This window comes from Nipponia nippon, unplaced genomic scaffold (assembly GCF_047370975.1).
Source record: "Nipponia nippon isolate SJK-2023a ecotype South Korea unplaced genomic scaffold, ASM4737097v1 scaffold_6, whole genome shotgun sequence".
NCBI lineage: Eukaryota > Metazoa > Chordata > Aves > Pelecaniformes > Threskiornithidae > Nipponia > Nipponia nippon.
In genome coordinates, this window is record NW_028262380.1 from 1,917,660 (window position 1) to 1,945,371 (window position 27,712).

General features: G+C 54.9%; 2 protein-coding genes across 11 annotated transcripts in view; one reads left to right on the forward strand and one right to left on the reverse strand.

Annotated features, from left to right (window-relative positions):
• Positions 1–3,096: 3,096 nt before the first annotated feature.
• Positions 3,097–12,643, forward strand: EMX1 (empty spiracles homeobox 1). The gene is made up of 3 exons (XM_087736780.1): positions 3,097–3,871; positions 5,937–6,121; positions 12,116–12,643. Exons 1-3 carry the CDS (start codon positions 3,505–3,507, stop codon positions 12,281–12,283), a joined length of 720 nt encoding a protein of 239 aa, XP_087592906.1. The 5' UTR covers positions 3,097–3,504; the 3' UTR covers positions 12,284–12,643.
• Positions 12,644–13,939: 1,296 nt separating this feature from the next.
• SFXN5 (sideroflexin 5) overlaps positions 13,940–27,712 on the reverse strand; it is a 109,618-nt gene continuing 95,845 nt past the window's right edge. For 8 of the 10 annotated variants that reach the window (XM_087737020.1, XM_087737024.1, XM_087737025.1 and 5 more), the window contains 2 exons: positions 19,875–19,948; positions 13,940–14,201 (listed from right to left, as the gene is read on the reverse strand). In XM_087737020.1, coding sequence (XP_087593146.1) covers positions 13,955–14,201; positions 19,875–19,948 — 321 coding nt within the window. In that variant the 3' untranslated portion in view covers positions 13,940–13,954. Of the gene's footprint in view, positions 14,202–18,659; positions 19,949–27,712 lie in introns of those variants that run through there. The other 2 variants (XM_087737022.1, XM_087737021.1) reach the window with 1 other exon arrangement.

Genomic DNA, 27,712 nt, shown 5'->3' on the forward strand with positions numbered 1-27,712 from the left:
TAACCTGCTGAAGCCCACCGGGTTGTGCAGGGACAGCTTATTCCAATCCAGAACATCCCTGAAGCAAGTGAAATAAAAAAAAATAAAAGGCAATGACGCAGGGAAGGGGGAGCAGCCTGGGACAGGCAGGGTCCGGACCTCCTCATCCCCCCAGCCCAAAATCCAGCCCCATTCCTCCCTTCCTCACGCCGGGGTCGCACTTGAAGGATGCTGAGAAGAAACCGGGGCAGGGCGAGGAGCTGTGCCCATGGGACGAGCAGGTGGGAGAGGTGAGGAGGAAATGATCCCGCACTTTGAAGTCTGGTCAACTTTTAACATCCCGGCAAGCTGCGCCCGTGGCCACGCTCCGGGGCCCGGGGCCTGATTTTCCACATTCTGCCCTTTGATGCTGGAGGCCGATGTGTTACAGATTAACAGGACGGGGGACCGGACTGCAGCTGCCGGCAGCGCGCCGGATCCGGCCCCGGCAAAGCCTGCCTGCTCCTGCCGGGGCTGCGGCGCAGGGAGGGAAGGAAGGGTGCAGGCAGGGATTGGAGTCCAGGCAGGCGAGCGCCGGGCAGGGCTGGGGGACGCAGATGGATGGGGACGGACGTGCTGTCCGTCTGTCCATCCCCAAGCATCCCCGGAGCTGACCCTCCACCCCCAACGCCAAGGCCAGTTTTAGGTGCCTGTCCTGTCCCCCTCTCCCTCTCCTTCATTCCTCTTTCGTTTGCTCCTTGGAAAATCCTCCCTGTTGTATTTTAGCAGGCATCAGACCCCCCTTTCCCCCTCCAGCACCTCCTAATCCCGGTGCAGCACCCCCCTGCCCAGCCCTGCCTGCCCACCGCCGCTGCCGGCCGCGTCCCTCCGCTGCGCTGGCACGCTCTGCCGCTCTTTCGTTAAAAAAGAAAATGTCTTTCTCCTCCACCCAGAGCTCCTCCTGGCCAGAAATCCAGCGGGAAGGCAGGCTGCTCCCGCATCACCTCCTCCCGGGGATGCAGGGACTAAAGTTTTCCTCTCGATAAGCCGGGGACACAGGGGGCCGGAGCAAGGCACCCGCCCGGGGGGTCTGTGTTTTATTCCCGGGGGGATAAAGATCCTGCCTGAATTGTCCTGAGGTGGGAGCAGGCCTGGGAGCGGCAGGGGGGAAAGAAACGTAAAGACAGATTTGGGTTTCTCTCCTGGTTTCAGTGCAGCAGCTTCCCAGCTCCCTCCAGAGCATCCAGGGAGCCTCGCCTGGACACCGAGCTGGGACTGAAAACCACCGGGGCGAACAGGGAAAAAAAAATCAGCTTAAAGGTTTACAATTTCCCGACAGGGTGATTTATCCCCCAAACCAAAGCAGCTCCCCCAAAAAAATGTTCCTGCGGAGACAGGGTGCGGAGGGGAGATGCTGCCGGCAGGGATTCCCGTGGTGAGCAGCCAGCACCCGGCCGGCTTTTTCTTTTTCCCCTCGCAGAAGATGCTGAAAGCCGCTGAGATCCGCACGAAACGAAATCCCAGCCCCGCGCAGCGCTCCGCGGCCCACGGCTCTGCCATCGCCCGGGCCCAACGGGCGGCTGCGGGAGAGCAGGGCCGAGGGTCCGCACCCCCGCCTCGCCGACCCCCGGCCCGGCCAGCGGGGAAGAAACCAGCCAGAGAAAAAATATAAAAAAAAATTAAATTGAATGAAATTATATTGATTTAAATTAAATTCCACAAATGGTCCGGAGCCAGGCAGAGCTCTTGCGTCTGAGCCCAGCGCTGTCCCCGCATTCCCCTTCCCTTCCCTTCCCTTCCCTTCCCTTCCCTTCCCTTCCCTTCCCTTCCCTTCCCTTCCCTTCCCTTCCCTTCCCTTCCCTTCCCTTCCCTTCCCTTCCCTTCCCTTCCCTTCCCTTCCCTTCCCTTCCCTTCCCTTCCCCTTCCCCTTCCCCTTCCCCTTCCCCTTCCCCTTCCCCTTCCCCACTCTGCGCCCCGGTGCCCTCTCTGCCCGCCGGCTGACCCAACCCCGCTTCTTTATTTCCATTTTTTAATCTAAATAGATATTTAAAACGTAGATTATTTTTTCCTCTCTCTCTTTCAGAAATAAAAATAAAAATAAAAATAAAGGCGCTTTGGCGACGCGCTCGCTCCATTTTTAGCCTTTCCTTTCCGTGGGGTTCCATGTATTTCCCCCCCCCCCCCCCTTCCCCGCAGCCTTTTGCGGGAGCCTCTCCGCGGAAAACCCGCGGGCGCGCAGCAGCGCTCTCCCCTCCGCGGGGGGAAGGATCCGCGGGTGCCTGCGCGGGGTATTTCAACCCAGCCAAGTGGAAAATAGACTTTCAACCCCCTTTGTGCGGGAGGGGAGGGCTGGCCCCCGCCTCCGCGGGCCGGCAAAACTCCGAGCAGAGCCAAACTGCGGAGTGAACTCGGGACCGGCCCGCGCAGGGGCTGCGCGCCCCGCGCATCCCCCCGCGCCGCGGAAAACCAGCCGAAATCGCGAGTTATTGGGTTGTTTGGGGGGTTATTTCTTTATTTTTTTTATTCGCAGTGCAGGATCGGACCCGTGGGAAGAGCGGGCTTTTGTCCGGGGGAAGGTGCTGCCTTTGGGGGGGGGCGGGGGTACGCGGAGGGGAGCGGAGCTTGCGCGGGAGGCGGGGAGCGGCGGTGGGGCGCGGGGGAGGGCTTCACCTCCCCTCCCTCCCTCCCTCCCTCCCACCCGGCCGGCAGCTCCCCGAGCCGCCGAGTTACAAACGGCCGCTGCGGGTATCTATTTTTTTTTTTATTTAAAAAGAAGGAAAAGAAGGAAAAAGAGGAAAAGAGGGAAAAGAAGGAAAAGAAGGAAAGAAAGGAAAAAAAGAAAAAGAAGGAAAAGAAGGGAGAGCAGGAAAAAAGAAAAAGAAAAAGAGAAAAAAGAAGAAAAAGAAGAAAAAGAAGGGAAAAAAGAAAGGAAAAAGAAGAAACAGAAGAAAAAAGAAAAGGAAAAAGAAAACAAAAAGAAGAAAAAGAAGAAAAAAGAAAAAGGAAAAAAGAAAAAAGAAGAAAAAGGAAAAAATAAAAAGAAAAAAGAAGAAAAAGGAAAAAATAAAAAGAAAAAAAGAAAGAAAAAAGGATTTTTTTTTAAAGAATTTTTAATTTTTTTTTCTAAAGAAGAAGGAAAAACCCACCCCGCAGCCGGAGCCTCTCTCCCAGAACTTCGCGGCGCGCCTGCGGGAGCGGCTCCAGTCCAGTTTTTCGGGCGCTCTCTGCCTCCCCTGCCCGCCCTGCCTCCCCTGCCTCCCCTGCCCGCCCTGCCCGCCCTGCCCGCCCTGCCTGCCCCGGCCCGAGCAGGTGAGGCCGCCCCCTCCTCCGCGCCCCGCCAGGTACCGGCCGTATTTGTACCGGCTGCCCGGGGCTTGCGGGTGCGTGGGCGCCTGCGGGTGGGCGGCGGGGCGGGCGTGTGTGTGTGCGTGTGTGTGCGCGCTGCCCGGGGGGAGGTTTCTTGCACACGCACACGCACACACACACACACACCGGAGGAACAGCCCCGCTCCGGGCCCCCCCGTCCCTCCCCTCCCGGCTCAAACCATGTTCCAGCCGTCTGCGAAGCGCTGCTTCACCATCGAGTCCCTGGTGGGCAAAGACACCCACCTCAGCCCCGAGGAGCCCCCGCGCCCCGCCGCCCTCGCCTACCCCGGCCCCGCCGCCGCCGCCGACGCCGCCGCCTTCGCCCCCGGCTTCCAGGGCGCCGCCGCCGCCGGCCGGGCCCTCTACGGCAGCGCCGAGCTCGTCTTCCCCGAGGCCGTGGGGCACCCGGCGCTGCCCGTCGGGCCCCACCAGCTGGGGGGGTCGGCCTTACCGCACCCCCATTCCTTCTTCGGGCCCCAGCACCGGGACCCGCTCAACTTCTACCCCTGGGTGCTGCGGAACCGCTTCTTCGGGCATCGCTTCCAAGGTGAGCTGCGGGCACGGCCGGCCGCCGGGGCGCGGAGGGGCGCGGAGGGGCGCGGAGGGGCGCGGAGGACGGGCGGGCTGCGGGCCCGTTAACCGGGGAGACCGGGGGAGACCGAGCCGGAGGCAAAAACCTGTTGCTGCGGTGCCTGCGGGCGCAGCCGGTGCTGCGGGCGTCCGCACGGCGGGGCCGAGCGCCTTTGCACACCGGTGCTCGGCGCCTTTGCACGCCCGGGGCTCCGTGCATTGGCACACCGGTGCTCGGCGCCTTTGCGCACCTCGGCGCCGATGCCGTTGCACGCCCGGGGCTCGGTGCCTCTGCACGCCCGGGGCCGGGCCGGGCATCGCGGGGCTCCCGGGGACGGGACCGGCCCCGCCGCCTCCCTGCGCGGCCCCGCGGCCGGCGGAGCCGGGGTTTGGGTTTCTCCTGCTCGGGAACGAAGGGAAGGATTGCGGCGGATCGCGGCTGCACAGCGAGGTTTTGATTTTATCGCTTTCCTCTCTTTTCCTTCCTTTTCTTCCCTTTCTTTCTTTTCTTTCTTTTCTTTTCTTTTCTCTCTTTCTTTCCTCTCTTTTTTCTTTCTTTCTCTCTTGTCTTTTTCTCTTTCTCTTTCTTTTCTTTCTCTCTTTTCTTTCTCTCTTTTCTTTTCTTTCTTTTCTTTCTTTTCTTTCTTTTCTTTCTTTTCTTTCTTTTCTTTCTTTTCTTTCTTTTCTTTCTTTTCTTTCTTTTCTTTCTTTTCTTTCTTTTCTTTCTTTTCTTTCTTTTCTTTCTTTCTGTTCTTTATTTTCTTTCTGTCCTTTATTTATTTATTTATTTTCTTTATGTTCTTTCTTTCTTCTCTTTTTCTCTCTCCTTTATCTTTCTTCTCTTTCTCTCCTTTTCTATCTCTCCTTTTCTTATTTCCCTCTCTTTTCTTTTCCCTGTCTGTGTCCTGTCCCTTTCTCCTCTCCTCTCCTCTCCCATCCCCTCCCCATCCCATCCCCGCCGCGATGCCGGGGTCCCGGGGGCCGGGCCGGAGGAGCCCCGATGGGGGTTATCTGCTCGGCACCGACCCCTCGCCTGCCTCCGGGCTCCGGCGCCTCCGCCGGGGGTTGCGGCCGCTGCCGGCAGCGCCTGGGGCTCCGGCCCGGCCCCCGCCGCCCCGACCGGACGCCCCGGCCCCGGGCCCGGCCGCAGCGGCCCGGGGGAGGCTCCGGGGGTCCCGGCTCCGGGGGTCCCCGCTCCGGGCCTCTGCCCGCCCCGCTCCCTGCCCCTGCGCCTGCCCCTCCCGCCGGTGCCCGCCTGCCGGCTTGCTGCCTTGCCTTTTCCTTCTTCAGTGTTTGCTTTCTTTCGTTTCTTTCTACCTTTTCTTTCTCTCTTCTTTCCTTCTTTCTTTCTTTTTCTCCCTCTTGTTCTCTCTCTCTTTCTTTTTATCTTTTTCTTTCTTTTTCTTTCTTGCTCTCCCACTTTCCTTCTCTCTTTCTTTCCTACTCCCTTTCCCTCTTCTTTTTCCTTCTTGTCCGTCTTTCTGTCTGCTTTTTCTTTTTCTTTCTTTCTCACTTCTCCTTTTCTGTGTCTTTTCCCCCCCTGTGATTTTCTTAGGCTGTCTCTCTTTCCCCTCTTTTTAATCTTCTTTTTCTCTCTCTCTCATCTTTTTTATCTTCTTGTTCTCTTGCTCTCCTCTTTTTTACCTTCTTGTTCTCTCTTTCTCAACTTCTTTTTTTCTCTCTCTCTCCTTTTAATCTTCTTTTTCTCTCTTTCTCCTCCTTTTTATCTTCTTTCCCTCTCTTTCTCTCTGTTTTTTCTCTGCCTCCTCCCTTCTCCCTCTCTTTCTCTCTCCTCTCCCCTCCCCTCCCGTTGCCCCCCTGTCCAGCCCCACCGTGGGACCGCAGGCAGCCGGGGCGGGAGCAGGGCCACAGCACCGCGGTGCTGGGGGGGATGAATGCTGCCAGCTTGGGGTGGGGAAGGCACCCATGGCCCCCCAGGACCCCCGTCTCTGTCCTCCCTGGTCTCCCCAGCATCCCGCAGAGGGGACGCTGCCGGGCTGGGGGTGCCGGCGCGGGACCCTGACGCCGTTCTCTGTCCGCAGGGAGCGAGGTGTCCCAGGAGAGCCTGCTCCTCCACGGCCCCTTCGCTCGGAAACCCAAGCGCATCCGCACCGCCTTCTCGCCGTCGCAGCTCCTGCGGCTGGAGCGGGCCTTCGAGAAGAACCACTACGTGGTGGGCGCCGAGCGCAAGCAGCTGGCCAGCAGCCTCAGCCTCTCCGAGACCCAGGTACCGTCAGTCCCGCCGTCCGTCCATCCATCCGTCTGTGGGAGCAGCTCGGCATCGGGCGGCAGAGACAGCGCCGGCCCCGTGCAGGGCTGAGGCTGTGCTTTGCAAAAATCCCGGCTGGGTTTATCCAGGAATCCCGCGTGGAAACCACGGCCGAACCGTGCGGATTCGCGTGGCTCAGGGTGGGTTTGGGGTTCTATTTTTGCCGCGGCGTTGGGTCGTTACGGTCGTCCCCGGCAGGGCCTGAGGCTGGGGGTGCAGGTCTCGCGTCGTGCCGCTCTCCAGAGCGCTTCTCCGGTGTTATTTCTTGCTTGCTTGGGGTGTTTTTCCTGAGAGCAATATATGGTTTTTAAAATCCCATTAAAAAAGGAGCAGCAGCCTGATACCCTTCCCCGCAGAGCTGCAAAAACGCCCTTCAGTTGTGCTGCTTTGCTGTTGTACAAGCACCACGGCGCCCGCAGGTTAGGATGGGTGCAGGGATGGGCGCCTGCCGACGGGTATTGGTTTCAGCTGGACCTTTCTGATTTTTAGAGAAGACATTTAGAAATGATGAGACCCAGGAGGGCCATAGGGATGAAGGGAAGCAGAAAAGCGTACGGTGCTGGGGGAAAACAGGGGAGTCGGGGCTGAGCATCGCTGCGTGTGTCCAAGCCCGCTGTCCTGGCGAGCGGCTATTCCCAAATGCTCCGGGCGAAGGTACGCTATTTCCCATCATATTCAGTAACTGAGTCGATGGAGAAAGTTTTCTCCAAATTCTGGCTAGGTAGTTTGGCCTACGTTCTGAATTAATTTAATTTTTATCCTTTAATTCAATTGGAAAATAAAGCTGGAGCTGTGGGTGTTCCCGGTACCAGCCTGGCTCATCCCTGGCCAGGCTCTGCCAAGCAAAACCTCCAAAGGCATCTCAGCGAGAGGGCAGTTACCGGCAGGAAAATGTCCCTGTCACGGGGACAGCGGGAAGCCGCAGGGGCCGATATCGGGGAGGACGGACCGAGGCCACAAATCCGGAGGCCGTTTGTATCCCGATGCCGATGCTATCCTGAGTGCCCCAGCCCTGCGGCTCGCAGGGCACGGCAGCGGCTGGCACCCCAGCTCGGGGCCTTCCCTTGCCGCTTCTGTCACCTCTCCGGGCTGAAAATGATGTTAAAGGGAAAAAAAAACCCACCCCAAAGGTCCGGGAACAAAGAGCGACGTGGCCGGGCGGCCAGGGCAGCTGCGGGATGCCCGAGGGGAGCTCAGCGGGTCCCGTGGATTTCGCATCATTGCCCCGAGCCTCAATGCGCTAATGCAATTTATTGGGGAAAAAGCAGAGGCATCCGTCCCTAAATCCGGGTGGAGATTTAGAAATGGAGAGAGGCAATATAGATCTATATCTTTTTTTTTTTTTTTTTCATGCACAGCAGCGTGTTTTGTAGCACATTATTGCCATGTTTTTGGAAAGCTGCTGCAGCCGCTCGGCGCGGGGTAATTCATCCCCTGCGGGCAGGGAGCGAGCGCGGGTCAGGGCGGGAGGCATTTGCGGGGCCGGGGCCGCTCCGTCCTTCCCATCCTTCCCGCAGCCCCACGGCTCCGGCCGGAGAGCCGGCATCAGGCTCAGGACCGGCAGCGGTTGGCAGGGGGCCCACGGGACGGCAGGGAAGTCTTTTTTTCCCTTTCGGCTTTGTGGCTTTAGAAAAATAATCTTTTTTTAAAAAAAAATCTTTTTTTAATTAGCTGGAGGGAAATAACCCTCAATGTGCAGAGGGGCGCGATAGGGGATGGGCATCAAAGTACCGGGACAGGCAGGGCGGGAGAGCCAGCCTGGCTGGTGGCTGTGCCAAAAGCAGGCATCATCATTATTATTATTGTTATTATTATTATTGTTGTTGTTGTTGTTGTTGTTATTATTATTATTATCATTATTATCATTATTATATCTCCAGTGACACGTCCTACACACATGCAAACCTCCCGTGGAAAGCCACCCCCCGTCCTCGGTGACACGCGGCCCCGGTGTGACGCCGGGTGGCACAGGCGTGTTCCCACCCGCTGCGGGCAGCCGGCCGCCGTCCGAGCCCCCGGGCGGGTGTGCTTTATTAATTTCCAGTGGGTTTAGCCGCTCCGAGAAGGGGCTGCTGGTTTTATGGCTGTGCCTGGCCCCGATTCCCAGCCGCTTTTCCCAGTGGAAAAGGGAGCTTTGCCCTTCGGGCTGTGCCTGCTCCGGGTCCCCCGGCCAGGGAGCAACGCCCGGGGCAGCCCAGGGGAAGGCGGAAAGGGTCGGGGTACCTATGGCTCGGGAAATGCCTTGGGATATCGGGTGGGGAAGGGTGGAGCTGATTAACCCCTTCCCATCCTTTCTCCTACCAAGGAGCTGTGTGAGTCTGGGATAAGGCAGGCCCAGGCAAGAACAACAACAAAAAAAAGGGAATGGGAGAAAATCCAGCAGCAGCGCAGGGTCCCAAAGCAAACGCAAGCCTCCGAGAAGCGGGATGAGGCTGGAGTCCGCGTAGGGAGGCTCCGCAGGGGGTGCGGGGTGGCCTGTGCAAGGGGAGCCGTCCGTGGGGTTTGGGGGGGACGCCGGGGCGTGAGCGGGACGGCCTAACGAGGCTGGCGGTCGGCGTGCCGCGGGGGTGCCGGGCAGCCTGGGCGCAGCGGGGTGGCCTGCCGGGGGTGGGACGCCTGTGCCGGGCAGGTGGGGAGTGGGGAGGAGGTGGGGGTACCACGCTGTGGTCGGGCTGGGCTGGGCTGGGCGACACGGGCGGTCACCCCGCTGTGCCCATCGCCCATGGCGTCAGGTCGCTGGGGGAGCGCACTGGGCTGAGAAATAACTTCCCTGAGTTAATTTTGCACGAGGCAGCGCGGATCTCCCAGCAGAGCCTCTCCATCCCCGGCGGCACGTGCTGCTAACCCTGCTCGGGGCCTCAAAACACCTTCCCAAAGCAAAGGCCTCAGCCTGGCTCCTGCCAGCGGCAGCTTTGGGGTGGTGATGGAGACACTGTATGTCCCAGCATCCCCTCCCGGCTTTGGGGTGATTACGGAGACACCGTACGTCCCAGCATCCCCCCCCCACCGTCGTGCGTGCAGGGATGGAGGCGCAGCAGCCCCGGCCGGTGGCTCGGGGCCGGCCGGGCATCGCAGGTGCATGGGCGGGAGCGCTAATAACTGAGCGAATGCTGGGGAGTCACGGGAGGAGAAAGATGCGCGACCCAGATACAGCCGGAGAGCGGCCGCGCTGCAAAGCCAGGTGCGCAGGGCACCCTGCGTTCTGCCGAGGCCGAGCCTGCTGGCACTGGCGGTGGTCCCCCGTCCCCAAAACCAAGCTTTTCAAAGTTTTGGGGTGTTTTTAGAAGAAAAGTCCCGGCTGGGACTGCAGGCGTAGGCGAGGGTGCAGTGCTGATGCCCGGGGAGCTCCGCTGCCCTTCAAGGTGGCAGCGCCTTCGGGTGACAGCACAGCCCAAGCGGTGTCACTGTGTCCCCAGGTGACAGCGGGGTTGGCCCCTCTCAGTAACCATCCAGACCCATCCCCGTGCTCTCAGCCTTCGGCAGGGTTTGGGTCACAGGGCCGTTGTCCAGGGGAGCCGCACATGAAGCCACCGGATTTAACTTGTCCCCAGCTTGGTGATGGCACCGTCACCTTTCGGGCAGAGCCACTTCCCCGGGTGCTGGTGGCATCCCTGAAGCAGAGCGTGATTTCCCGGTGGCCGCGGTGGCCCGCAGGGCGTTGCACGGGTGGGAGCGCATCACGGGCGCAGGCAAAGCAGCGGATGGGAGCTGCGGCTAGAGGCAGGACCGGGATGCAGGAGCCGTCCAGGGACCGTCCCCATCCCACAGCAGGAGCGCGGGGCCGGTGGTGACCCTGGAGGGCACGGCCAGCCCTGGGGAGCGGCTGGGCAGGGACCCCATGAGCATCGCACCGGTCAGATGCACAAACACCCGGCATGACAATGGTTAATGCGGCGAGGGTTTGGGAAGGGATAAAACCCCCTGAGCTTGGGGGTTTAAACCAATTACTCTTGGAGTCAGGATGAGGCATCGTAGGGGGCAGCTTATCCCCCCGGTGCCCACTGTGAGGTTCTCACACTTCTCTCATTGTGGCTTCTGGCCTGTTGGAGCGAGGGATACGGTATCGGAGGGGTCGGGGAGCCCATCCAGCCTGGAAACATCCCCGTTCCCGCAGCCGAGACAGTCGGGAAGCGCAGGGGAGCCTCATCCCGCAGGAGACGGCCGTACCCCGGTGGGTTTCTCCGAGCTGGGGAGGAAAGGCTTCACATGCGGGAGCCGCTTCACACCCACCCCGGATTTCCACAGAGCCTCAGTCAAGCATCTTAATTGCTTTATGCCTTAGTTTCCCCTTCTATAATTTAGGGATAAGGCAACTTCCCTGCTCCCAGAGGGCTGAGAGCTTTAATTAAAGTTTGCAAAGTGCTTTGCAGTCGTTGAATGAAAGGCACCAGCTCAGTATTGTTCCAGCAATGCCCCAAAGCTAGGAAAGCAAATGGTTTGAGTCCAGGGCGGGGGGGTTATAATATGTACCGGTGCCATAAAGCAGCTGCTTCAATAGACCGAGCATGCCTTAAAGTCAAGGGCTCGTCCTGCGCTGGCGGCGCGGCACCCTGCAAGGGCTTTGCTCACCTGGGGAACGCAGCGAGGTGGGAACGCTGGCCTTCGCCGCGCTGCGCGAGGCTCCAGAGCAGAAAGCAAGCGCTGCCTGCAATTAATGCTGAAGGAGAAGGGGCAAGGGGGTGACGGTCCCGGGGATGAGGTGCTGGAGGGGCTGCGGGCACCGCACCACCTGCAAGTGGGTAAATGCTTCAGCCTGGCCTGTGCCGGGCTGGCAGCGGCGGCCGAGCAGCGGCACCTAGTGTCCTGCGGGGCCTGGGAAGCCGGGCAGCATCCCGCATCCCTGCCTGCAGCATCCCGCATCCCTTCTGCAGCATCCCGCACCGCTGCCTGCAGCATCCCGCGTCCCTGCCTGCAGCATCCCGCGTCCCTGCCTGCAGCATCCCGCACCGCTGCCTGCAGCATCCCGCACCGCTGCCTGCAGCGTCCTGCATCCCTGCCTGCACAGCATCCTGCATCGCCAGCCACATGGGTGCCCGCAGCATCCCACACCACCGACTGCGTGGGTGCTTTCAGCATCCCAAACTGACCGCCGTCTCTGTGCTGCCGTGTCCAGCCCCGCCACGGGTCATGCTCCCGGCGCCGGCAGGGAGGGCGTGCGGGGTCGGAGCAGGGCGCGCGGGGCCGCGGGCAGGCGAGGAGGGCATTACCTCCAAGGATGGAGACCCTGCTGCCTCTCTGGGCTCCTGGCGCAGCGTTTGACCACCACCATGGTGGAAAAGGTTTCCTGAAACCTAACTGTGGTAAATTAATGATCTATAATGGTAATTATTAGCTATCTGTAATGAGCTACCTGGTTTATACAGTGCAGCCCAAGCCTAACGATGCCGCCCTGGCCCTGGGACCCAGGTCCTCGCTGGAGCTGTAGGATGGCTCCCTGTGTCGTCCCACGTGGTCGTCGGAGCCACGGCCGCTGTGCCCATGGCATCCTGACACCAGCGACCAAATGAAACGGGTTAAGCTGGGTTTAGCTGCTCCGGCTGTGCCGTGCCCATCAGGGCGCAGCCCAGACACTGGGGTGACGGGCAGCGGGTTGCGGTGCCGTAAGGACGGTCCCACGTGCCTGCCGACCCCGTGCCTGGGGTGCGATTGAGGGTCCTTCACCCCTCTTGGGTTCCTCCAGGGCTGCAATGTGCAGCAAAGCGGAGCTGGGAGGCGGCAGCACCCCGCACCCTGCAGCCCCCCACATTTGGCCCCCCAATCCCACCTTGCCGTGGGCAGAGGGGAAACCGAGGCAGGGCACGGTGGCCATAGGAGCGCTCCTGGGGGACAGGGACTTCTTTTTTGCTGGTCTCCGAGGAAAACTGAGTTCACAGCCTGGTTGCAGCACCATCCCTCGCCGGGGCCGGCTGTGCCGGGACCCCCTGCGAGCGCCCGTCTCTCCCTCTCCCCCAGGTGAAAGTGTGGTTCCAGAACAGGCGGACGAAATACAAACGGCAGAAGCTGGAGGAGGAAGGACCTGACTCAGATCAGAAGAAGAAAGGTTCCCACCACATCAACCGATGGCGCCTCGCCACCAAGCAGTCGAGCGGAGAAGACATCGACGTCACCTCCAACGACTAAGGCAGGGACAGGCTCCTGGTGCAGCCACCATGGAGAGAAACCCGGGGGAGGAAGGGGGGACACAGGCGGCATCACCAAACGAACTCTAGGGACGTCGCCGAAGCCACCGCCGCCGCCCGCTGCCTTTCCTCCGGGGCGCCCGGCCTGACCGGGGACCCGCACCCTGTCCCCCCCCGCCGCCGGGGCGTCCCTCGGAGGTGCTTTTCGGGAAGCTCCCGCCGCCGAGCCGAGGAGGAAGAGGAGGCTGCCAGGGCGCCCGCGGCCCCGGGACGCGACCGCGCATCCTCCTCCGCGCTGGAAGCCGTCCGTCAGCCATGAGATCAAATAAAAACGTCCTACCTAGAAGCTCAATGTACCCAACCCCTTTTTCATTTTCCTTTTTATTTTTCACTTTTTTTTTTTCGCCTCCCTCCTTTTCTCCATTGTTTTGGTTTGGGTTTTTTTTGGGTTTTTTTACACAGTTTTATTTTAATTTATTCTTTTATTTTTGTGCCTGTGTGCGTGCGTTCCCTGTCGTAGGTAGTCAGCAGCTGTAGTGTGTGTTACTGCGTGGTAATAAAAAGCAAAATGCGCTGGAAACCTGTCTGGTTGCGGAGGCGGGGGCCAAGGGGACCGTCCCCCTCTCCCATCGCCGGTCGAATGGCCACAGGGATGCCGGTGTCCTTGCCTGGGGGGCACTGGGAGGCACTGGGGGGGGATGGCTCCCACGGGAGCGATGGAGCCAGGAGAGCGTGGCGGCCCCGTCGTGGTGGGCACGGGGGGATGAGGGTGGCCGGGAGGAAGGGGGTCTCCCTCGGGGGTCCCCAGTGGAGCGGGGCCACCGCCGGGGTGGCCGCAGGTATGAGAGGTATGCGGCGGCTTCGGGGCCGGCAGCTTCACACCTGCGCCGGGATTGAATGTCGGGGAGAGGCTCCGAGGGGCTCTGCTTCCCTCCCGCTCCCCCGGGAATATCCCCCCCGGGAGACCCCCGAGCCCTGGGGTGCTGGGGGCCGGCGATGGGACCCCCGGGCACTCCTGGGGCCCCCCAGCAATGAGGGACTGGGGGGGTTCGGGGGACGAAGGTTGGGCGTCCTTCCCTCGTCTCAACAGAGTTTGGGGGAAAGAGCACTTAGAATAATTTTATATATGTATAAAAAAATATTAAAAATGTATACGCACAAGTATAGTAATAATATATAAGATAAACCATATATGCACACATATATACACACTTATACACATATATACATGCAGACAATATATACACATATATGTGTATACAATGTGTATATATATTGTATTTTATAGTGTATATTATATGTAATAATTACATGTTTTATAATACATATTTACATATTAGATATTTTATAGATAATATATATAATATTCTATATTATTATTCTATATTATTATCTATAGTCTATATTATATATACACAAATTATATCTAATATTATATATTATCTATATCCACCCCCCCCCAATATAATAATTCCTGCCGTTGGGAAAGCCCCCTCCCCCCAGCCCCTGGTGCTGCAGGGAAAAGCCCCCTCCCTGGCAGCTTCTCCCCTGCAAACCCAGCCCAGAAAACTCATCTTTTGCGACGAGACCTTTAAATCCCGACAGCCGCAGCGTCCCTCACATCAGCCGGCCGCACGGAGGTGGGACCACACCGCCAAGTCTTTAAACTCTTTTATTCCAGATGGATCGGAGCGTTACACAAAGTGTCGCGGTCGATAACGCTATCGAGAAGGTTAAAAAGAGACGGGGGCGGCGGGGGTACGCCCGCCCGCCGGGGTCCCGCGCAGGGACCGCTGGAAGACGTGCCGGTGCTGGCGGGCGAGCCCCGCCGCCTCCCTCGGGATTTGCCGTTAACGCGGTTATAAGGTGCATTCAGATCGGGTGCCGGCGGGAGATTGCGTGAGAAGGGGCAGCTGAGGCTGTCGGGTGCAAAATAAACCATAAAAAAGGGAAAAATAAAAGCCAGGATTGGATGGTTCTTAAAGCAACCTGGGGCGATACCCGGGGCTGGGGGTGTTTACCACCACCGGGACCACTTCAAGCCTCCACCACCTGCACGCCCAACACCGGGATCGCCCTCAGAGCCAGGCCAGCTTCTCGGGTGAGTTTATTTGTATCCTAAAAAGCTTTGCTCAAAGGCTGTCGGGGGTCTCCCCGCAACACGCCAGCAGCCCCCGCGCTCCTGAAGGGCATCCCAGGCTCCGGCTCTCCATCCCAGCCCTTCGAGAGGAGCCGACCTAAGCAGAGGGGACGCCTCCATCTCTCGGCTGCATGGCATGGGTATAACCCTGCGATCTCCCAGCACGGCTCGTCCCAGGGGGGCAGGGTCCAGCATCGGCCGGGCCATCCCGCGTCCCAGCGATGCGCAGCGCTGGCACGGGCAGCGAACGGGGCGATCCCCATCCTGCCGGGACCTGAGCACCTGCCCGCGCTCTGGGATGCAGAGCAGAAAAATGAGCAACAAGCAAAAATGGAATTTGCTGAGCTGTGCCCGAGTTTATGGGTGGGTTCAGGACATGGGTGACACAAGCCCGGGGTTGTCCCTGGGTTGTCCCTCGGCTGGCTCGGGGAGCAGCCAACAGACACATCTTCCAGGAGGGACTCAAAACTTCTCGCTGACACCTTTTGCTGCAACCTGGTCCTCATTATTTCTTAATTAACATATCCAAGAAATCAATTAATTGTGACATTTCTAATTAAATACTACAGGGGATGATCATCTCATTATTATTATCTGCTGAGGTGAACAACTTGATGTGCGTGGTGGGTTTGTCGCTCCCCATTTCTTCCACTTCCCCAATTATAGGAAATCAGAGATGCAAATGGTTGGGTTGTTCTCGCAAACCGAAGGCTCCTTTGTACATTAGGAAAGTCGAAGAGATTAATTAGCTATTAAGTGAATGTGCATAATGTTATCATTAGCTGTTGTGTGTAGTCTTTTCTGGCACAATTTGCTGTCCTAATAAACAGTACTAATGTGCTGCTGCTTTCCCAGCTCCACGCTTTTCATTTCTAAGGCTGTAGGAAGGGTATTTCGGTGCGCGCCGGCGGTCCCACCATGGATGGCAGCAACCACACTGGAACTGCTGCACGAGGAAGCCCAACCTTGAGCTGCCTGCGAGTGAAACGGTCTTTTAAGATCCATAAGGGTCAAGTTTGCCTCTGCTGAGCCTTTCTGCTGCTTTTCAATAAAACCGCATCTCGACAGCCCCTGCGTTGGGATGGCGGTGGCTCAAAAGCTGAGCCGCATCAGCTGGCTGCAGTGTCCCAGCGTGGGGACACCGCAATCTTGTGCTCCTCAAGAGTTTGGGACCACGGGGCCGCCAAAACGTGCTCCTCATAAACAACCCTCGCCCTGCTCATCACCAAGCCAGGGGATGGCGAGGGGAAGAGCAGCAGAGATGGGTCTGGAGGAAGGGGCCACACATGGGTTTGGGAGATGTGGGGTCAAGTCCTTGGGTCTCCAACTCCTTGGGCACCGCTGCTGCAGGCACTACTTCGCAAGGCAAGACCTGGAGATGCTTTCGGAAGAGGTTAGAAAGGGGGTTGAGCCCCATGAGGTGGTGGCTCTCCCTTCCCAGCGCCAAGCAGGAGCATCTTCCCAGTCCTCTGCAGGGGGGGCACAACATTTTGACTTGCATTTGGACAAAATTGGAGAGCAAACGCTGTTGCCAACCTGCCAAAGGCTGCGATCGGCTCTTAGAGCTGCACACCGGCGAACGCCTGACTCAGGACCCCGGGATGTATTTATTTCTCAGCAAAAACTCTGCCGAGTTGACTGAGACCCATTTTCCTGACACATAAAGCGAAACAAGTTTGACGGGGTTTGTATGGGAAGACGATAAATCCAGACTCATTTAGCCCGTTTGATTGTCACTTGTTCGACTGTGCAGCTGCTTTTGAGCCGAGCCATAATCTCGCAGCGCGGCTCCTCTGACATCCCTCAAGCTGGTCCTCGCTCGCTCGAGCAGGATCAGGCCCTTGCGATTCACAGGAGCCGTGTGGCTTAATAAGCCCTAAGTCTATTCTCCTCCAAACCAACACAGTTTTTATTGAGCATCACTGGATTAACGTGATGAGCAGCCTCTGCTAATTAACGACCCATGCAGCCGAAACTCCGCAGGTGACGTGTGTGCCGGGAAAGCATCCGTACTCGCCTCCCATCATGGGGAAAATGGGGAATTGGCTCTTTCCCAAGGCAGAACTTGCTTTTCCTTGGGTCTCTCTGCAAAAGGAATATGGCAAGCAAAGCCCTGACTCCTTTCCTGTGCTGCAAATTCCTTGCTCCATCTGCAGGCCCGGCAGGTAGCCGGAGCTCACAGCCACCAAAATCTTTGATCGGTGATCACAATGCAAAACCAGATCACTGTCTCCCTCCTCGCTCCACCTCTCCAAAACCTCACAGCAAAGGGCAGTGTCCATCTCTTCTTCCTCCCCCCCCCAAAAAAGCCTGGGATGAAGAAGCTTTGCAGCAGAATGGTTCAGGCAGCGACAAAACCCACCAGGGAAGGGGAAAAGATCCACCCAGACAGACGCCGGAGCCAGGAGGCTGCTCCCTGTCAACACAAGAGGCTGCTTCTGTCTCAGCCTCGCATTTCCATTCGGGAGGAGGAAGAAGGCAAGTTGTACCTCCGTGCAACACGATGCGGCTTGGCTCCTAACTTCTGCGGGCTCAGCGGAGCCGTCAACTGAAGTTTTAGGCTCAGAGTAGCTTTTTCCCCACTGCACGCACATGTGGATGTGTGTGCAAGGGGGGACCTGTATATCCCCAGCATCCGACAACGGTCCTTACCTCCTCCCATATCCTGCAGCAACGGAAAGGGCCCTTTTTCAGGTGCACAGCTCATCCCAGCTGGCTCTCCGAAGCCTCGCCGCTGCGGTTCCCATCGGCAGGCTGCTGTTTGGGCATTGCCAGCGTCCCTGCTACCCTTCCTAGGGCGGGAGGTCTGCTCCCCTCTTCCACTGCTGCGGGGAGTTACTCACCCTCAGGGCAAAATACAGGGCCTGATTCTGCGCTGCGCTACCCGTAGGACAGATGCCCATGAAAATGTCCATAGGACAGATGCCACCTGCCTTCAGCCTCTCCAAATCCCACGCGGAGCGGATGGGGTGGCCTCGCTTCCTCCAGAGCGTACATTCATCTCATCTAGTGCATTAGAGGAACTCTACTGTGTCAGATTCAGCTGTCCTTTACCCTGGTGTAATTCCAGTATAGCAACATGGGTGTAACTGGACGCACCAGTGTCAGGGACCAGGAGCCGGCCCATCAACAGCAGCTATGGAGAGCCCAGAGCCAGCCTCTCCTCCCCTGCACGCTGGCATGTAAACCCACAAAACTGATTTGTTTCATGCAATTCTTTCTGATTTACACCAGCGCGGGGACAGAATCAGTCTTCCTGAGCCAGCCTGACCGTTGTGTGACTCCAGTTCCTACTGGTCTGACTCCAGTGGGGAGCGAGAGCAGCCAGTGGTGGAGGAGCACACAGTGGGGCTCAGGCCTCCCGATTTCAAGCATTGCAATATATCCTTCAAATACATTCTGCGTCAGTGGCAATTTGGTTTCCCCTGCTCCCCCCACCCTCCCCAAAACCCCCAACAAACTGGCATTTGAAGGACGACAGCCTGTGCGTTCGGCTGTGTCCATCACCACCATGGCTCCATCCCTACAACCAGAGGCAGATCTTGCTGTCGGCATGGTGGTGACCATGTTCAAAATCTGCATCAACTCCTCTGGTCCTCAGGGAGTCACTCAGGGTTTACCTTTGGGTACAAGATACCAGAAAGCCAATTTATGTCCCCAAACCCATGGGAGGGCAGGATTCGGTGCAGTGCTGGGAGGACTTGCTCCACCTCACTTTAGGCACACCAAAGTGGAGTAGTTGAAGAGGCAGACAGGCAGCCAGCCATCTCCAGAGGGCAGTTCACCCCTCTGAGGTTGCAGTCTCACAAAGCCATCAGCTTGGCACGGCTGCCAGGCAAAGCCATCCTGCCCATCAGTTTCTGCTTTGGGTCCTCCTCTGCACTGGCACAAGGCTTGGGACAGCATTGGCTTTGCTGTCTGAAAGCACTGGCAAAAATAGAGAAGAAAAGAAGAAGAAGAAGAAGGAGGAGGAGGACGAGGAGGAGGAGGAGGAGGAGAAGAGAAGAAGAGAGAAGAGGAGAGGAGAGGAGAGGAGAGGAGAGGAGAGGAGAGGAGAGGAGAGGAGAGGAGAGGAGAGGAGAGGAGAGGAGAGGAGAGGAGAGGAGAGGAGAGGAGAGGAGAGGAGAGGAGAGGAGAGGAGAGGAGAGAGAGAGAGAAGAGAAGAGAAGAGAAGAGAAGAGAAGAGAAGAGAAGAGAAGAGAAGAGAAGAGAAGAGAAGAGAAGAAGAAGAAGAAGAGAAGAGAAGAGAAGAGAAGAGAAGAGAAGAGAAGAGAAGAGAAGAGAAGAGAGAAGAGAAGAGAAGAGAAGAGAGAAGAGAAGAGAAGAGAAGAGAAGAGAAGAGAAGACAAGAGACGAGACGAGACGAGACGAGACGAGAAGAGAAGAGAAGAGAAGAGAAGAGAAGAGAAGAGAAGAGAAGAGAAGAGAAGAGAAGAGAAGAGGAGTTCCAGTTGGAAGGGACCTACAATGATCATCTAGTCCAACTGCCTGACCATTTCAGGGCTGGCCAAATGTTAAAGCATATTATGTCCTCAGACAACTAGCTTAGCAAAGCGTAGCTTAGCCAATTAGTTTAGGTTAACAACCTTACTTTTAGAGCATCTACACTAGGTGGGACAAACCCCATCCTTTGTGTCTGTGCAAAGGAAAAGAGCAGATCGATTGTATTTTTGCTATAAGATCCCTTCCTATTCAATGTGTGGGCATGTTGGCTTTCCAGTCTCTTGAACCCCGGGCAAAAGCCCTTGCAGATGCACCCGGCGGTGGGCTCCTGCGACACAAAGTCTTGCAAGTGCAATGAACGGCAGGATGCCACCAGGACCATCTGCAGAAGAAGGAGGGAGGGATGGAGGGTGCACAGGCTATGACCTTCGCTGTGCGAACGGAGCGTTGCACATCGAACCATGGAAGGCTGCTTTTGAGCATGATCACTGGGGCAGGATCGGCATGAAATCAATACAGGACACTTATCAAACACCCTATCAAGAGCTTCACATTCATGCACCCGTTGATCTCTATGGAATTATTTTTGTGCAGCATCAGTGTGGAGATTTAATTCACATTGAAAACAAAATTTGCTTGGTGAAGCCTACTTTCATGTAGTTAGGTATAACCATGTAAACACGCCGTTAAACATCCCTCCATGCAGTGCTATTAAGTTCTGAGATTATTCTTTAGCTAGTTCTCTAAAGTGTTTCAATGCAATTTCTTTGTTGCTGCTCCTGTGGCTAATTTAAAACTTTTAATATTAATCTTTTTGACTGGTGTGAGGTGTCAGTTCTCTGCAAGTGTTAATTTACTCCCGGTTCGCCGGGAGCGGTAATACGTTACTATCGCTGAGCATTATTATTTGTTTTCTCTTGTTATTGTTTTCTTTTTCCTAGTCGGGATCTCAAGTTTCCCCCTTTCCCTCCCCAAATCTTCCGGGCTGAGATTGTCCGCTTCCACTTACAATCCTTTATTGTAGACTACAGTCTTACTGGTGGTGGCCATTGCGATTTCTGGCTCCAGCCGAGATGTCTCAATCTGTGAAATCAAAGAGAAGGCAAGATCAGAATGGTTATCGCACTGTTCTGCCGCAGCAGGAGCTTGATAGATCGATAAATTAATGTGGAGAAGTATAATATGTAAATAATACAATGTCAATCATGCCTTTGCCGTGTCATTTTGATGTGCTTTACACTGCTCAAGTCTCAAAACAACCCTGTTTGGATTGACTTATATTACATGAAATGATGCACGCTCACTGCCTTGCAATATTCAATGAATTACAGAGCGTCTCTGAGAGTCAAACGGATCCCACCCATCATTTTCCAGGAGAGATCCCTTCCTTTTCCCGCAGCCAAGGTCCCCTTGCATGGTGCTAGAAGGAATCCAGCTCCCAAAGCTGCGGGGTGCACCCGTAGGGACCCAGCAAAGCCAAGGGCTGCCTGGGGACACGAGGGGACAGCACACCCTGCGCCAGGGCTCTATATCCTCCAACAAGGATGGATCACAACTAAAATCCACCCACCCCCTTCTCTGTCTCCATAAAATCTCCAGCCCTTTCCTAATTTTTTCCTTTCGCCAACTTCACACAAAGCTTTCCCTTGCTCTGAAATCACTCCGAACCTTTGCATCCCTGGGAGGGATCCGCGGTGCTCCCGGTTCCTGCAGCAAGCAAAGATCCCGCTCCCAACCAGGACAGGGCACCTTGCAAGATCAGACTTCTAGAAATCCTATACATTGAATTGATGCTGTTGCTGACACAATGCTAGGAACCCACGTTAAAATCGAAATGCTTTTGAAAATGTTTAACCTAGTTAGACAAATTAGCAAAAATTTGTGCAAAACAATTTAGGTATTTAAAATATTCAATGTTTTTAAAAACTGGAAAAACTGTTCTTAGCTTTCAGCTGCAAAAACCCAACAAAATATAACATCAAAGCAATCTTAACATGAGGTGCAACATAACCCTTCAGCAAAGCTGTTAAACAGCTACTGAAGCATCATGGGAAATAGCACTTCATTTATTCAAATGCACATATGTCAGGTTTTTGCACCATATGTCATTCCAAGCTATTTACAGTAATAATTAAATCTTAATCAACGTTTAACCTCTGTAAAATGTTTGAAGGGATCTAATCACCCTTCAGACTGCACTAATGAAGGAGAAATATATAAACATAAAAAGAAAATGATGCATAGATAGCACACCAGAAAGAACAGTAATTGCAAAATTGTATTTCTTTTAAATATAATCAGCAAATTATGTAAAGTAAGCCAACGAGTATTTTAAGTGAAGACATCTTGGGTGTCAGAGGTGTGATCAGCTAATTTTGTACTGCTATCCATAACAGATGTAGCATATTTTCTTTTAGTGCCATTATTAGCAACTTCACCATTTCTTTCTGTGCTGAAACACAAAGTGAAGCATTGTGCTGGGGAGAGTACCCAGCAAAGGTGCAGGAGAGGCGATTCTCACGTACACCGGCACTGACGGGATCCATTTTGAGGGAGGATTAACTCTGATCTGCCTGGCTCTGACGCAGCTTTTCTTCCTATTGTTTTCTTATTTTTCTTCCAGAGACAGAAAGAAAAGCTCTGAGGTATCGGGGCTGGGTGGTTTCACCCACTGGTATGAAAACATCAAGGTGGGAAGTGCTTTAAAATGACCTGGAATTGGGCAGTCCAACCCTGACCGTCCATGCTGGCATCAGTAGGGCTTGGGGACGTGGGGCAGCTCGGACAGAGCAAAACCCAACCTACTACTGGGACGTCTCCACAGAAAGCTAACAGAGAGCCACCAACAGTCTCTTCCTCTCCAGTGGGGGATGGAGAGGTGGGAGCTCCAAGAAAAGCAACATCTGCCTTGGTGGACCCCAGATCAGTGGTCTGAACGCAAGACCTATGGGGAAATGTTGAGGATTTGGATGTGCTGAGTCTAGAAGAGAGAAGTTCAAGGGAGGCATAGCGGTATTTGCGTGTGCAAGAGGCTACGGCGCAGAAGAAACGAATAATGTTTTGTTCACGCTCTCTTGGGACACAATTCAAAAAGCATCGACTAAGATCCAAGCTGAACAGCAGGAAGAGTATCCTAGTGGGAAGGAGCAAAGTATTGCAACCAAATGCTTGGGGAAGGTGTGGTGGGAAGTTTTCAGCACAAATTAGATGAAACCCAACAAGAATAGTTTAAGCAGAATTAAGCTTGTCTTGGTGGAAAGAGACAGATGAGTGAACTGCTTGTAGGTCCTTTCGGCTTCCTTCCCATGGGTCCCGGAGGGAAATGGCCTCCTTTCCCTGCATGGCTGACCTCTTCATTTGTGGCAAGGCTGTACACAAGGCTGTTAGATGGGATGGCTTTAGGAGGGACAGGATGGAGGTGTGACAGTTCATAGACAGATTGCGGTGTCTGAGCAGAAGGATAAGGGAATGAATGCCCAATGCAAGATGGACACCTGGTCAGGGACTCCTCTGAAGATCTTGAAAGAAGATACAGTCGGCCACAGGCATTGGTTTGGAGCTGCATATTACTGAGCTCACTTAAGTCCCTTTCTGAAGCCTGGGAAGACGTGAAATAAATTTGCTAGGGGGTGACTGGTTGAACTGGAGCAATCTCTGCAGATCCCCTTCTGGTTGACTTTAATAAAGCAGATACTAAAAACTGCTCTAGAGCCTCAGCCACAGGAGGTCCAAGGGGTGCATCTGCACCAAGGAGGCAGGTACAGGTGGGATGTACTCCACGGCAGCACTGGCAAAGTCGTTCAGAAATGCGTCAGGAATAACTTACTCCTCTCACTGGGAAATCAAACACAGAAGAACAAGGAGAAGCATTCAGGTGGTAGGCTACAGATATTGAGGCACAACCTTATTGTGCACCAGTTCAGTCTTTGAATCCCTCAGGGGTTTTTGTTGGAAAGTGCCATTTCACCTATTTTGGCGTAGACTGCTACTCTGGCTGTTCAGGATCCTGGACCTGCTTGGCCAACCTTCCACTGGACATGGCATTGTGAAATGGATCTGGAGACCACAATTTCTTGTCAAGTTTCTTGTGTCTCAGCTTCAAAGAAGACTCCCCAGCAGGATCCTTCTTGGTCATGGACATGCTGGAAACCGCCTAACAGGGAACACCTGCCATGGAGGGTGCTCTGAGGAACAGGGTCTACCCTGTTGGGACTACGCTGATGGGACCTGTCCCACCCCACACAGGGCGACTTCGTCCTTTCAAACTGAGTGCCCACCGTGGGACTGGGTTTGAATTGTGTCCATCCTTTTCCTCCCGATGAGGTAGATCTACCTGTGCTGGGGCAAAGGATGGATCCCCGTCCTGGCTCTGGGATGATAGCACTGAGGTGCCTACCAGAAAAGGGCCTTCAACAACGAATCCAGGAGAAGTCCAGGAGGGAGGCAAGCTCACAACAGCACTGAGGGAACCGCAGTGGAAAAGCAGCACTACCGGAGAGTGCTACAGGGGGCTGGTTTGGGCAAAAACCCAGGCTTTCAGGCTGATGGCTGCATGAGCACGGCAGCACTGACCGCTCGGTATCCTGACATACCAGTGTGGGAGACACTGTAACGAGGCAGCAGGAGAAGGGGAAATTGCTTCACCTCCCTGTGAGGCTACTGGAAGCTTTGCTATAGATGCAGTGAGATCCTCGCTGGGGGGACACGGCCAAAGCGCATCTCCAAACTCATCCAGAAACGTGGCCGGCGCTAGCCACAGCCCATCACAACACCTGGGAGCCGGTGCACCCTGAGGACGCTCCTCTTCCCTCTACCAGATAGCCAAGTGCATGAAGGAAAAAGGGGAAAAAAACAAGAAATAGCATCCCCTGACCTTGCTCAAGCAACTGTTTATAAACCAGCATCACCCAGGTAATGCAGGCAGGATGACAGCACTGGCTTTTTAGCGGTGCTCCTGACCTGGTGAAATCTATCCCTCCTGGGGAACAAAGCCACCGTAAAGGGAATCGCCTCTTGCGGTGCCCACCGCGCGCCAGCTCTCTTCCCCCCGTCTCTGCCTTGCAGTGGAAGCCTCTCTCCTCTCATCAGCACAGACAAGGCTAATTGGGGTGATAAAGAACTGGCTCCGAGTGCTGGCGTGGGCTGGAGGAACAAATGGTGCGGTGGTCACAGCTGGTGCTGCGGAGACGGAGAGGGAGAGGGTGTGAGGCAGGCTCCCGGCGCCCAAAGTTTCGTCAGCCCATGTTGGATGCGGGGCGGCGAGGTGGGGGGTTGTGTGTGTTTTGCATTCGCTGCTGACACGGGTGTAGCGTACATGCGCGTCCGGTGAAGCAGAAGCAGGCAGAAAGCAGATGCTTTTTGTTTGGGGTTGATACTCATTTCTATCCCAGCTCGGCAAAAGGTGTAGAAAGGAATGTGCTCCTAAGAGTGCAGGGAGAGAGATAGGTCTAGGCTCGCTGCCAGGGATCCTGTAATGATATGGAAGGCAGCTAGGGGAGACAGGAGCAGATGGATTTGGCATACAGCTCATCACTCAGCCAAAAAAAGGGAGGGGGGGGGGAGAAGAAGGAAGAAAGCAGCCAGTTTTGGTAGGGGGAGGGTCATGCGGACTGACGGATGCTGCACTGGGAGGTGGGGGAAGGGAGGATCAGGCTGGTCACCGCGTCTTCTGCTGCTGCCTCGGCAGTGCCAGCGAGGTGGCTCTGTGGTGGCCCTGGTTTGGAGCCCAGGAGGGCTCTCCCGGCCCTTCCAGCAGCCCTCTGCCTTCTCCTCCTGGGCCATGAGACATCAGGGCAACAGCTGTGGGCCATGCCAAGCTAACCGAGCCCAAGTGAAGCTCGGTGAGGTGTAGCAAGGACTACAGTTAATAAATGGCACCGTGAAGCACTGTGAAGGACCAGCAGCTGCTGCTTCCACGGTGGTGGGCTCTGTGCACAGCTGGATGGCGAGGTGGGGCACATCCAGCACCACTAACAGATTCTGCCCTGTCCTCGGTGCTTGCAGACACAATGAAAAAAGATCATGTTTTTCCTCGGATAGATGAGCTACTGCTCATCAGCCACACCATGGTCACCAGGCACCTCTGCTTGTAGCTTGGTGCAACCATGGTGTGCAAGCAGCTCTGCACAGGTCTACCAAGGCTTCCTTTCACCTTCAACCTGTAATCACCTAATGCAACTCTGCTGAGAAGCAGAAACTTATTATATATGGTTTAACGTGCTTACTTGGGGTCAAAAACCAACCTGATTGGGTTTTCAATGGTCTTGTTCCCACAATAAGACTGCCTAAACAGTCTTCTTTCAGATATTTCAGATCATCTTTTCTTCTTTTAATTGACAGTAGCTGAAAGAATGCTGATGGGGCCAAAATCACAAATCTGAACCTGTGCTTAATTTTATAAGGCTTTCCAAAATTGGAAAATGTATACTGAATGATTTAAAGACAGCAAGATTTTTTCTTCCTCTGTTCAGATAAACTCTTTCCAAAGCTTTTCCCAGACATCAAAAAATTGAAGTGCTCTCCATGGATCCACTTGCTAAGGAATGAGATGAGGAAATCGGTCTTTGCTATGGAGCATCTCTTGGAACTGCTATGGACCTACGGCCAACTGTAGGTGACCTGACAGGTGAGAGAGTTCTGGAAATGCCCCATCTCATCCAAAAACCTTCTGGTTAAATCACAGAAGATGTTGTTCAAAAGATATCCAGCCTCTGGTTAAGGAGTCCAAGCAACAGTGGAGCTACCAGACCTCTCGGTATCCCGCTTCAAAGAGCATCAGCCATCCACATGGTTTGCCTTTTTCTAAATTCAGACTTCCAGCTTTGCATTTATCTGTTTGCTGCACTAAGGAGCTCTACCCTGCCAGAAATTTTATTCCCATGAAAGATTTCAAAGATTATTAAATCTTCTTCATTAAAATTTATAGATAAAACTCATGCTTCTTCTCTGAGAGGCAGATTATTGTTTGAAATATTTGTGTTGAAGCTTTTTTCTGACTACTTCCCAGATTTTCTACACAGTTAAAAAAACTACGTACCCCAAAACTGGACACACTGGTTGAGAGACGGTCTCATGACTAACCTACATGGTAACAAATAACTTCATAAATAATTGATACTCAGTTTGCTGGCCAAATCACAAAGCCGGGGAAAAGGATTTTGAGATAAACTTGAATTTTGTTAGGTTTTCCTTCAAATTAATGATAAAAATGGAACTTAAGAGTTGCCTGGTACAGTTCTCTTCATTTTTTGTTTCTCTCAAGTCTTTTAGACCTCCCCCTTTTAAAGAAACATTCAGTTTTCATAAGAAAAAACATCCCATCCAGTCAAAACATTTTTCTCAAAAACATGGAAACAAGTTATTCAATTCCATTTCCATCCTTGACGCCGGATAAGGTGTTAACAAAACGGGTCCAGAGCCTGGGAAACCATCGCTGCCGCTCGCAGCCCAGCAGCCGGTGTCCCTCCACCCATCACTGGTCGCAACATGTCCGAACCCAACCCCCCTGGGATGCCAGAGCCCCGTGGCTCGGCGGGAGCCCACTCACAGGTTTGACACCATCCACCTTCCCCAAAAAGTGCCGACTTTGGGGTCGGTGCAGGGAGGGAGGGCTGGATCCCCCAAAACGCAGGGACCAAAGAGCTGCGCACCTGCCCGCGCAGAGGCACCGAGCGCTTCCCCGGTGAGCCTCCCTTCTCACCATCCCTGCTTTGATCATCTCCTTTTGTCTGACACGCTAAAGTATGCAACTGCACCCAGGGACCGACATTCCCTAAGAGCCTTTGCGACGCTCCGCGGCCACCACGCCGCACGGAGCAGGGCCGATGTGCTTTTCCAGCCGGGGCTGTGCCGACGAAGCAGTCTGGCTGGTTGGGCAGAGCCCACGCATGCCGCAAGCAGAGCACCGCGAAGGCTGTGCATCCCCACGGCACATCCATGCAACCTGGGGTGGCAACGGTGTGGTCCAGGGCAGTGAAGAGACCACTAGAAGATGTTCTGGGAAGGTAGCGGCTTTGGAAGGAGAAGACACTGAGGCTGGGAGCTGCTGCACAAGCAAATAGATTAAACCTCTCCGGTGCTCTGGACCCATCTATTTAGGAAAAAGATTACAATTTGTCACGTACTCCTGCATCAAGACAACAACCACCATTAGTGCCTGGCTTACATTTCTAATGAAGTCGTGGCACAGCCTCACCCGAGTGATCAGAGCCTACAACGGTGGATACAGCTGATGCACCACACTGGGAGGACAGACGCTCATGGAGCAAGAGGTTCCTCTCTCACGTGCTTAGAAGTAAAGCAAAGCCAGCAGCAGAGGACAGCTCAGGAATAAGCAGATAAGAACAAGCTCAGGAGCGCATTTGATTTATACTACCCTTCACTGCCATGTCAGTGGATTCACGTGTAATTCAGCAGATATGTAAAGTAAGGAACTATCAGGCAGTCTGGGTAATTTGCAAAGTTTCTTGTTTGACTGCAAATCTGGAACTGCTGCCATGCGTCTAGCAGGTGGGTAACCTCTGAAATCCCTGCCACGTAGTAGTTTCGTGAGGGATTTCACCTAACGGGCTCTGAATTCAGAGCCCTGTTTCCAAACAGTACGTTTTTAGGGATATATCATTTATCTGCAGACAGTGAACCAGGCTTACACTGAAGTGCAAGAGAGAAATGTGTTGCCTCCGACAGGACCTGCGGCCAGCACATTTACACCAAAGATGTATCTCAGTGCTGCTGTCTAACCTCCGGTTGGACATACCTAGAGCTGACATTAAAAAGGACCATTGCTTGAAATTAATTTTATCTCCCCTCCTTGAAACAATAAAAAGGAGGAAAGTTGGAGCATTTGGC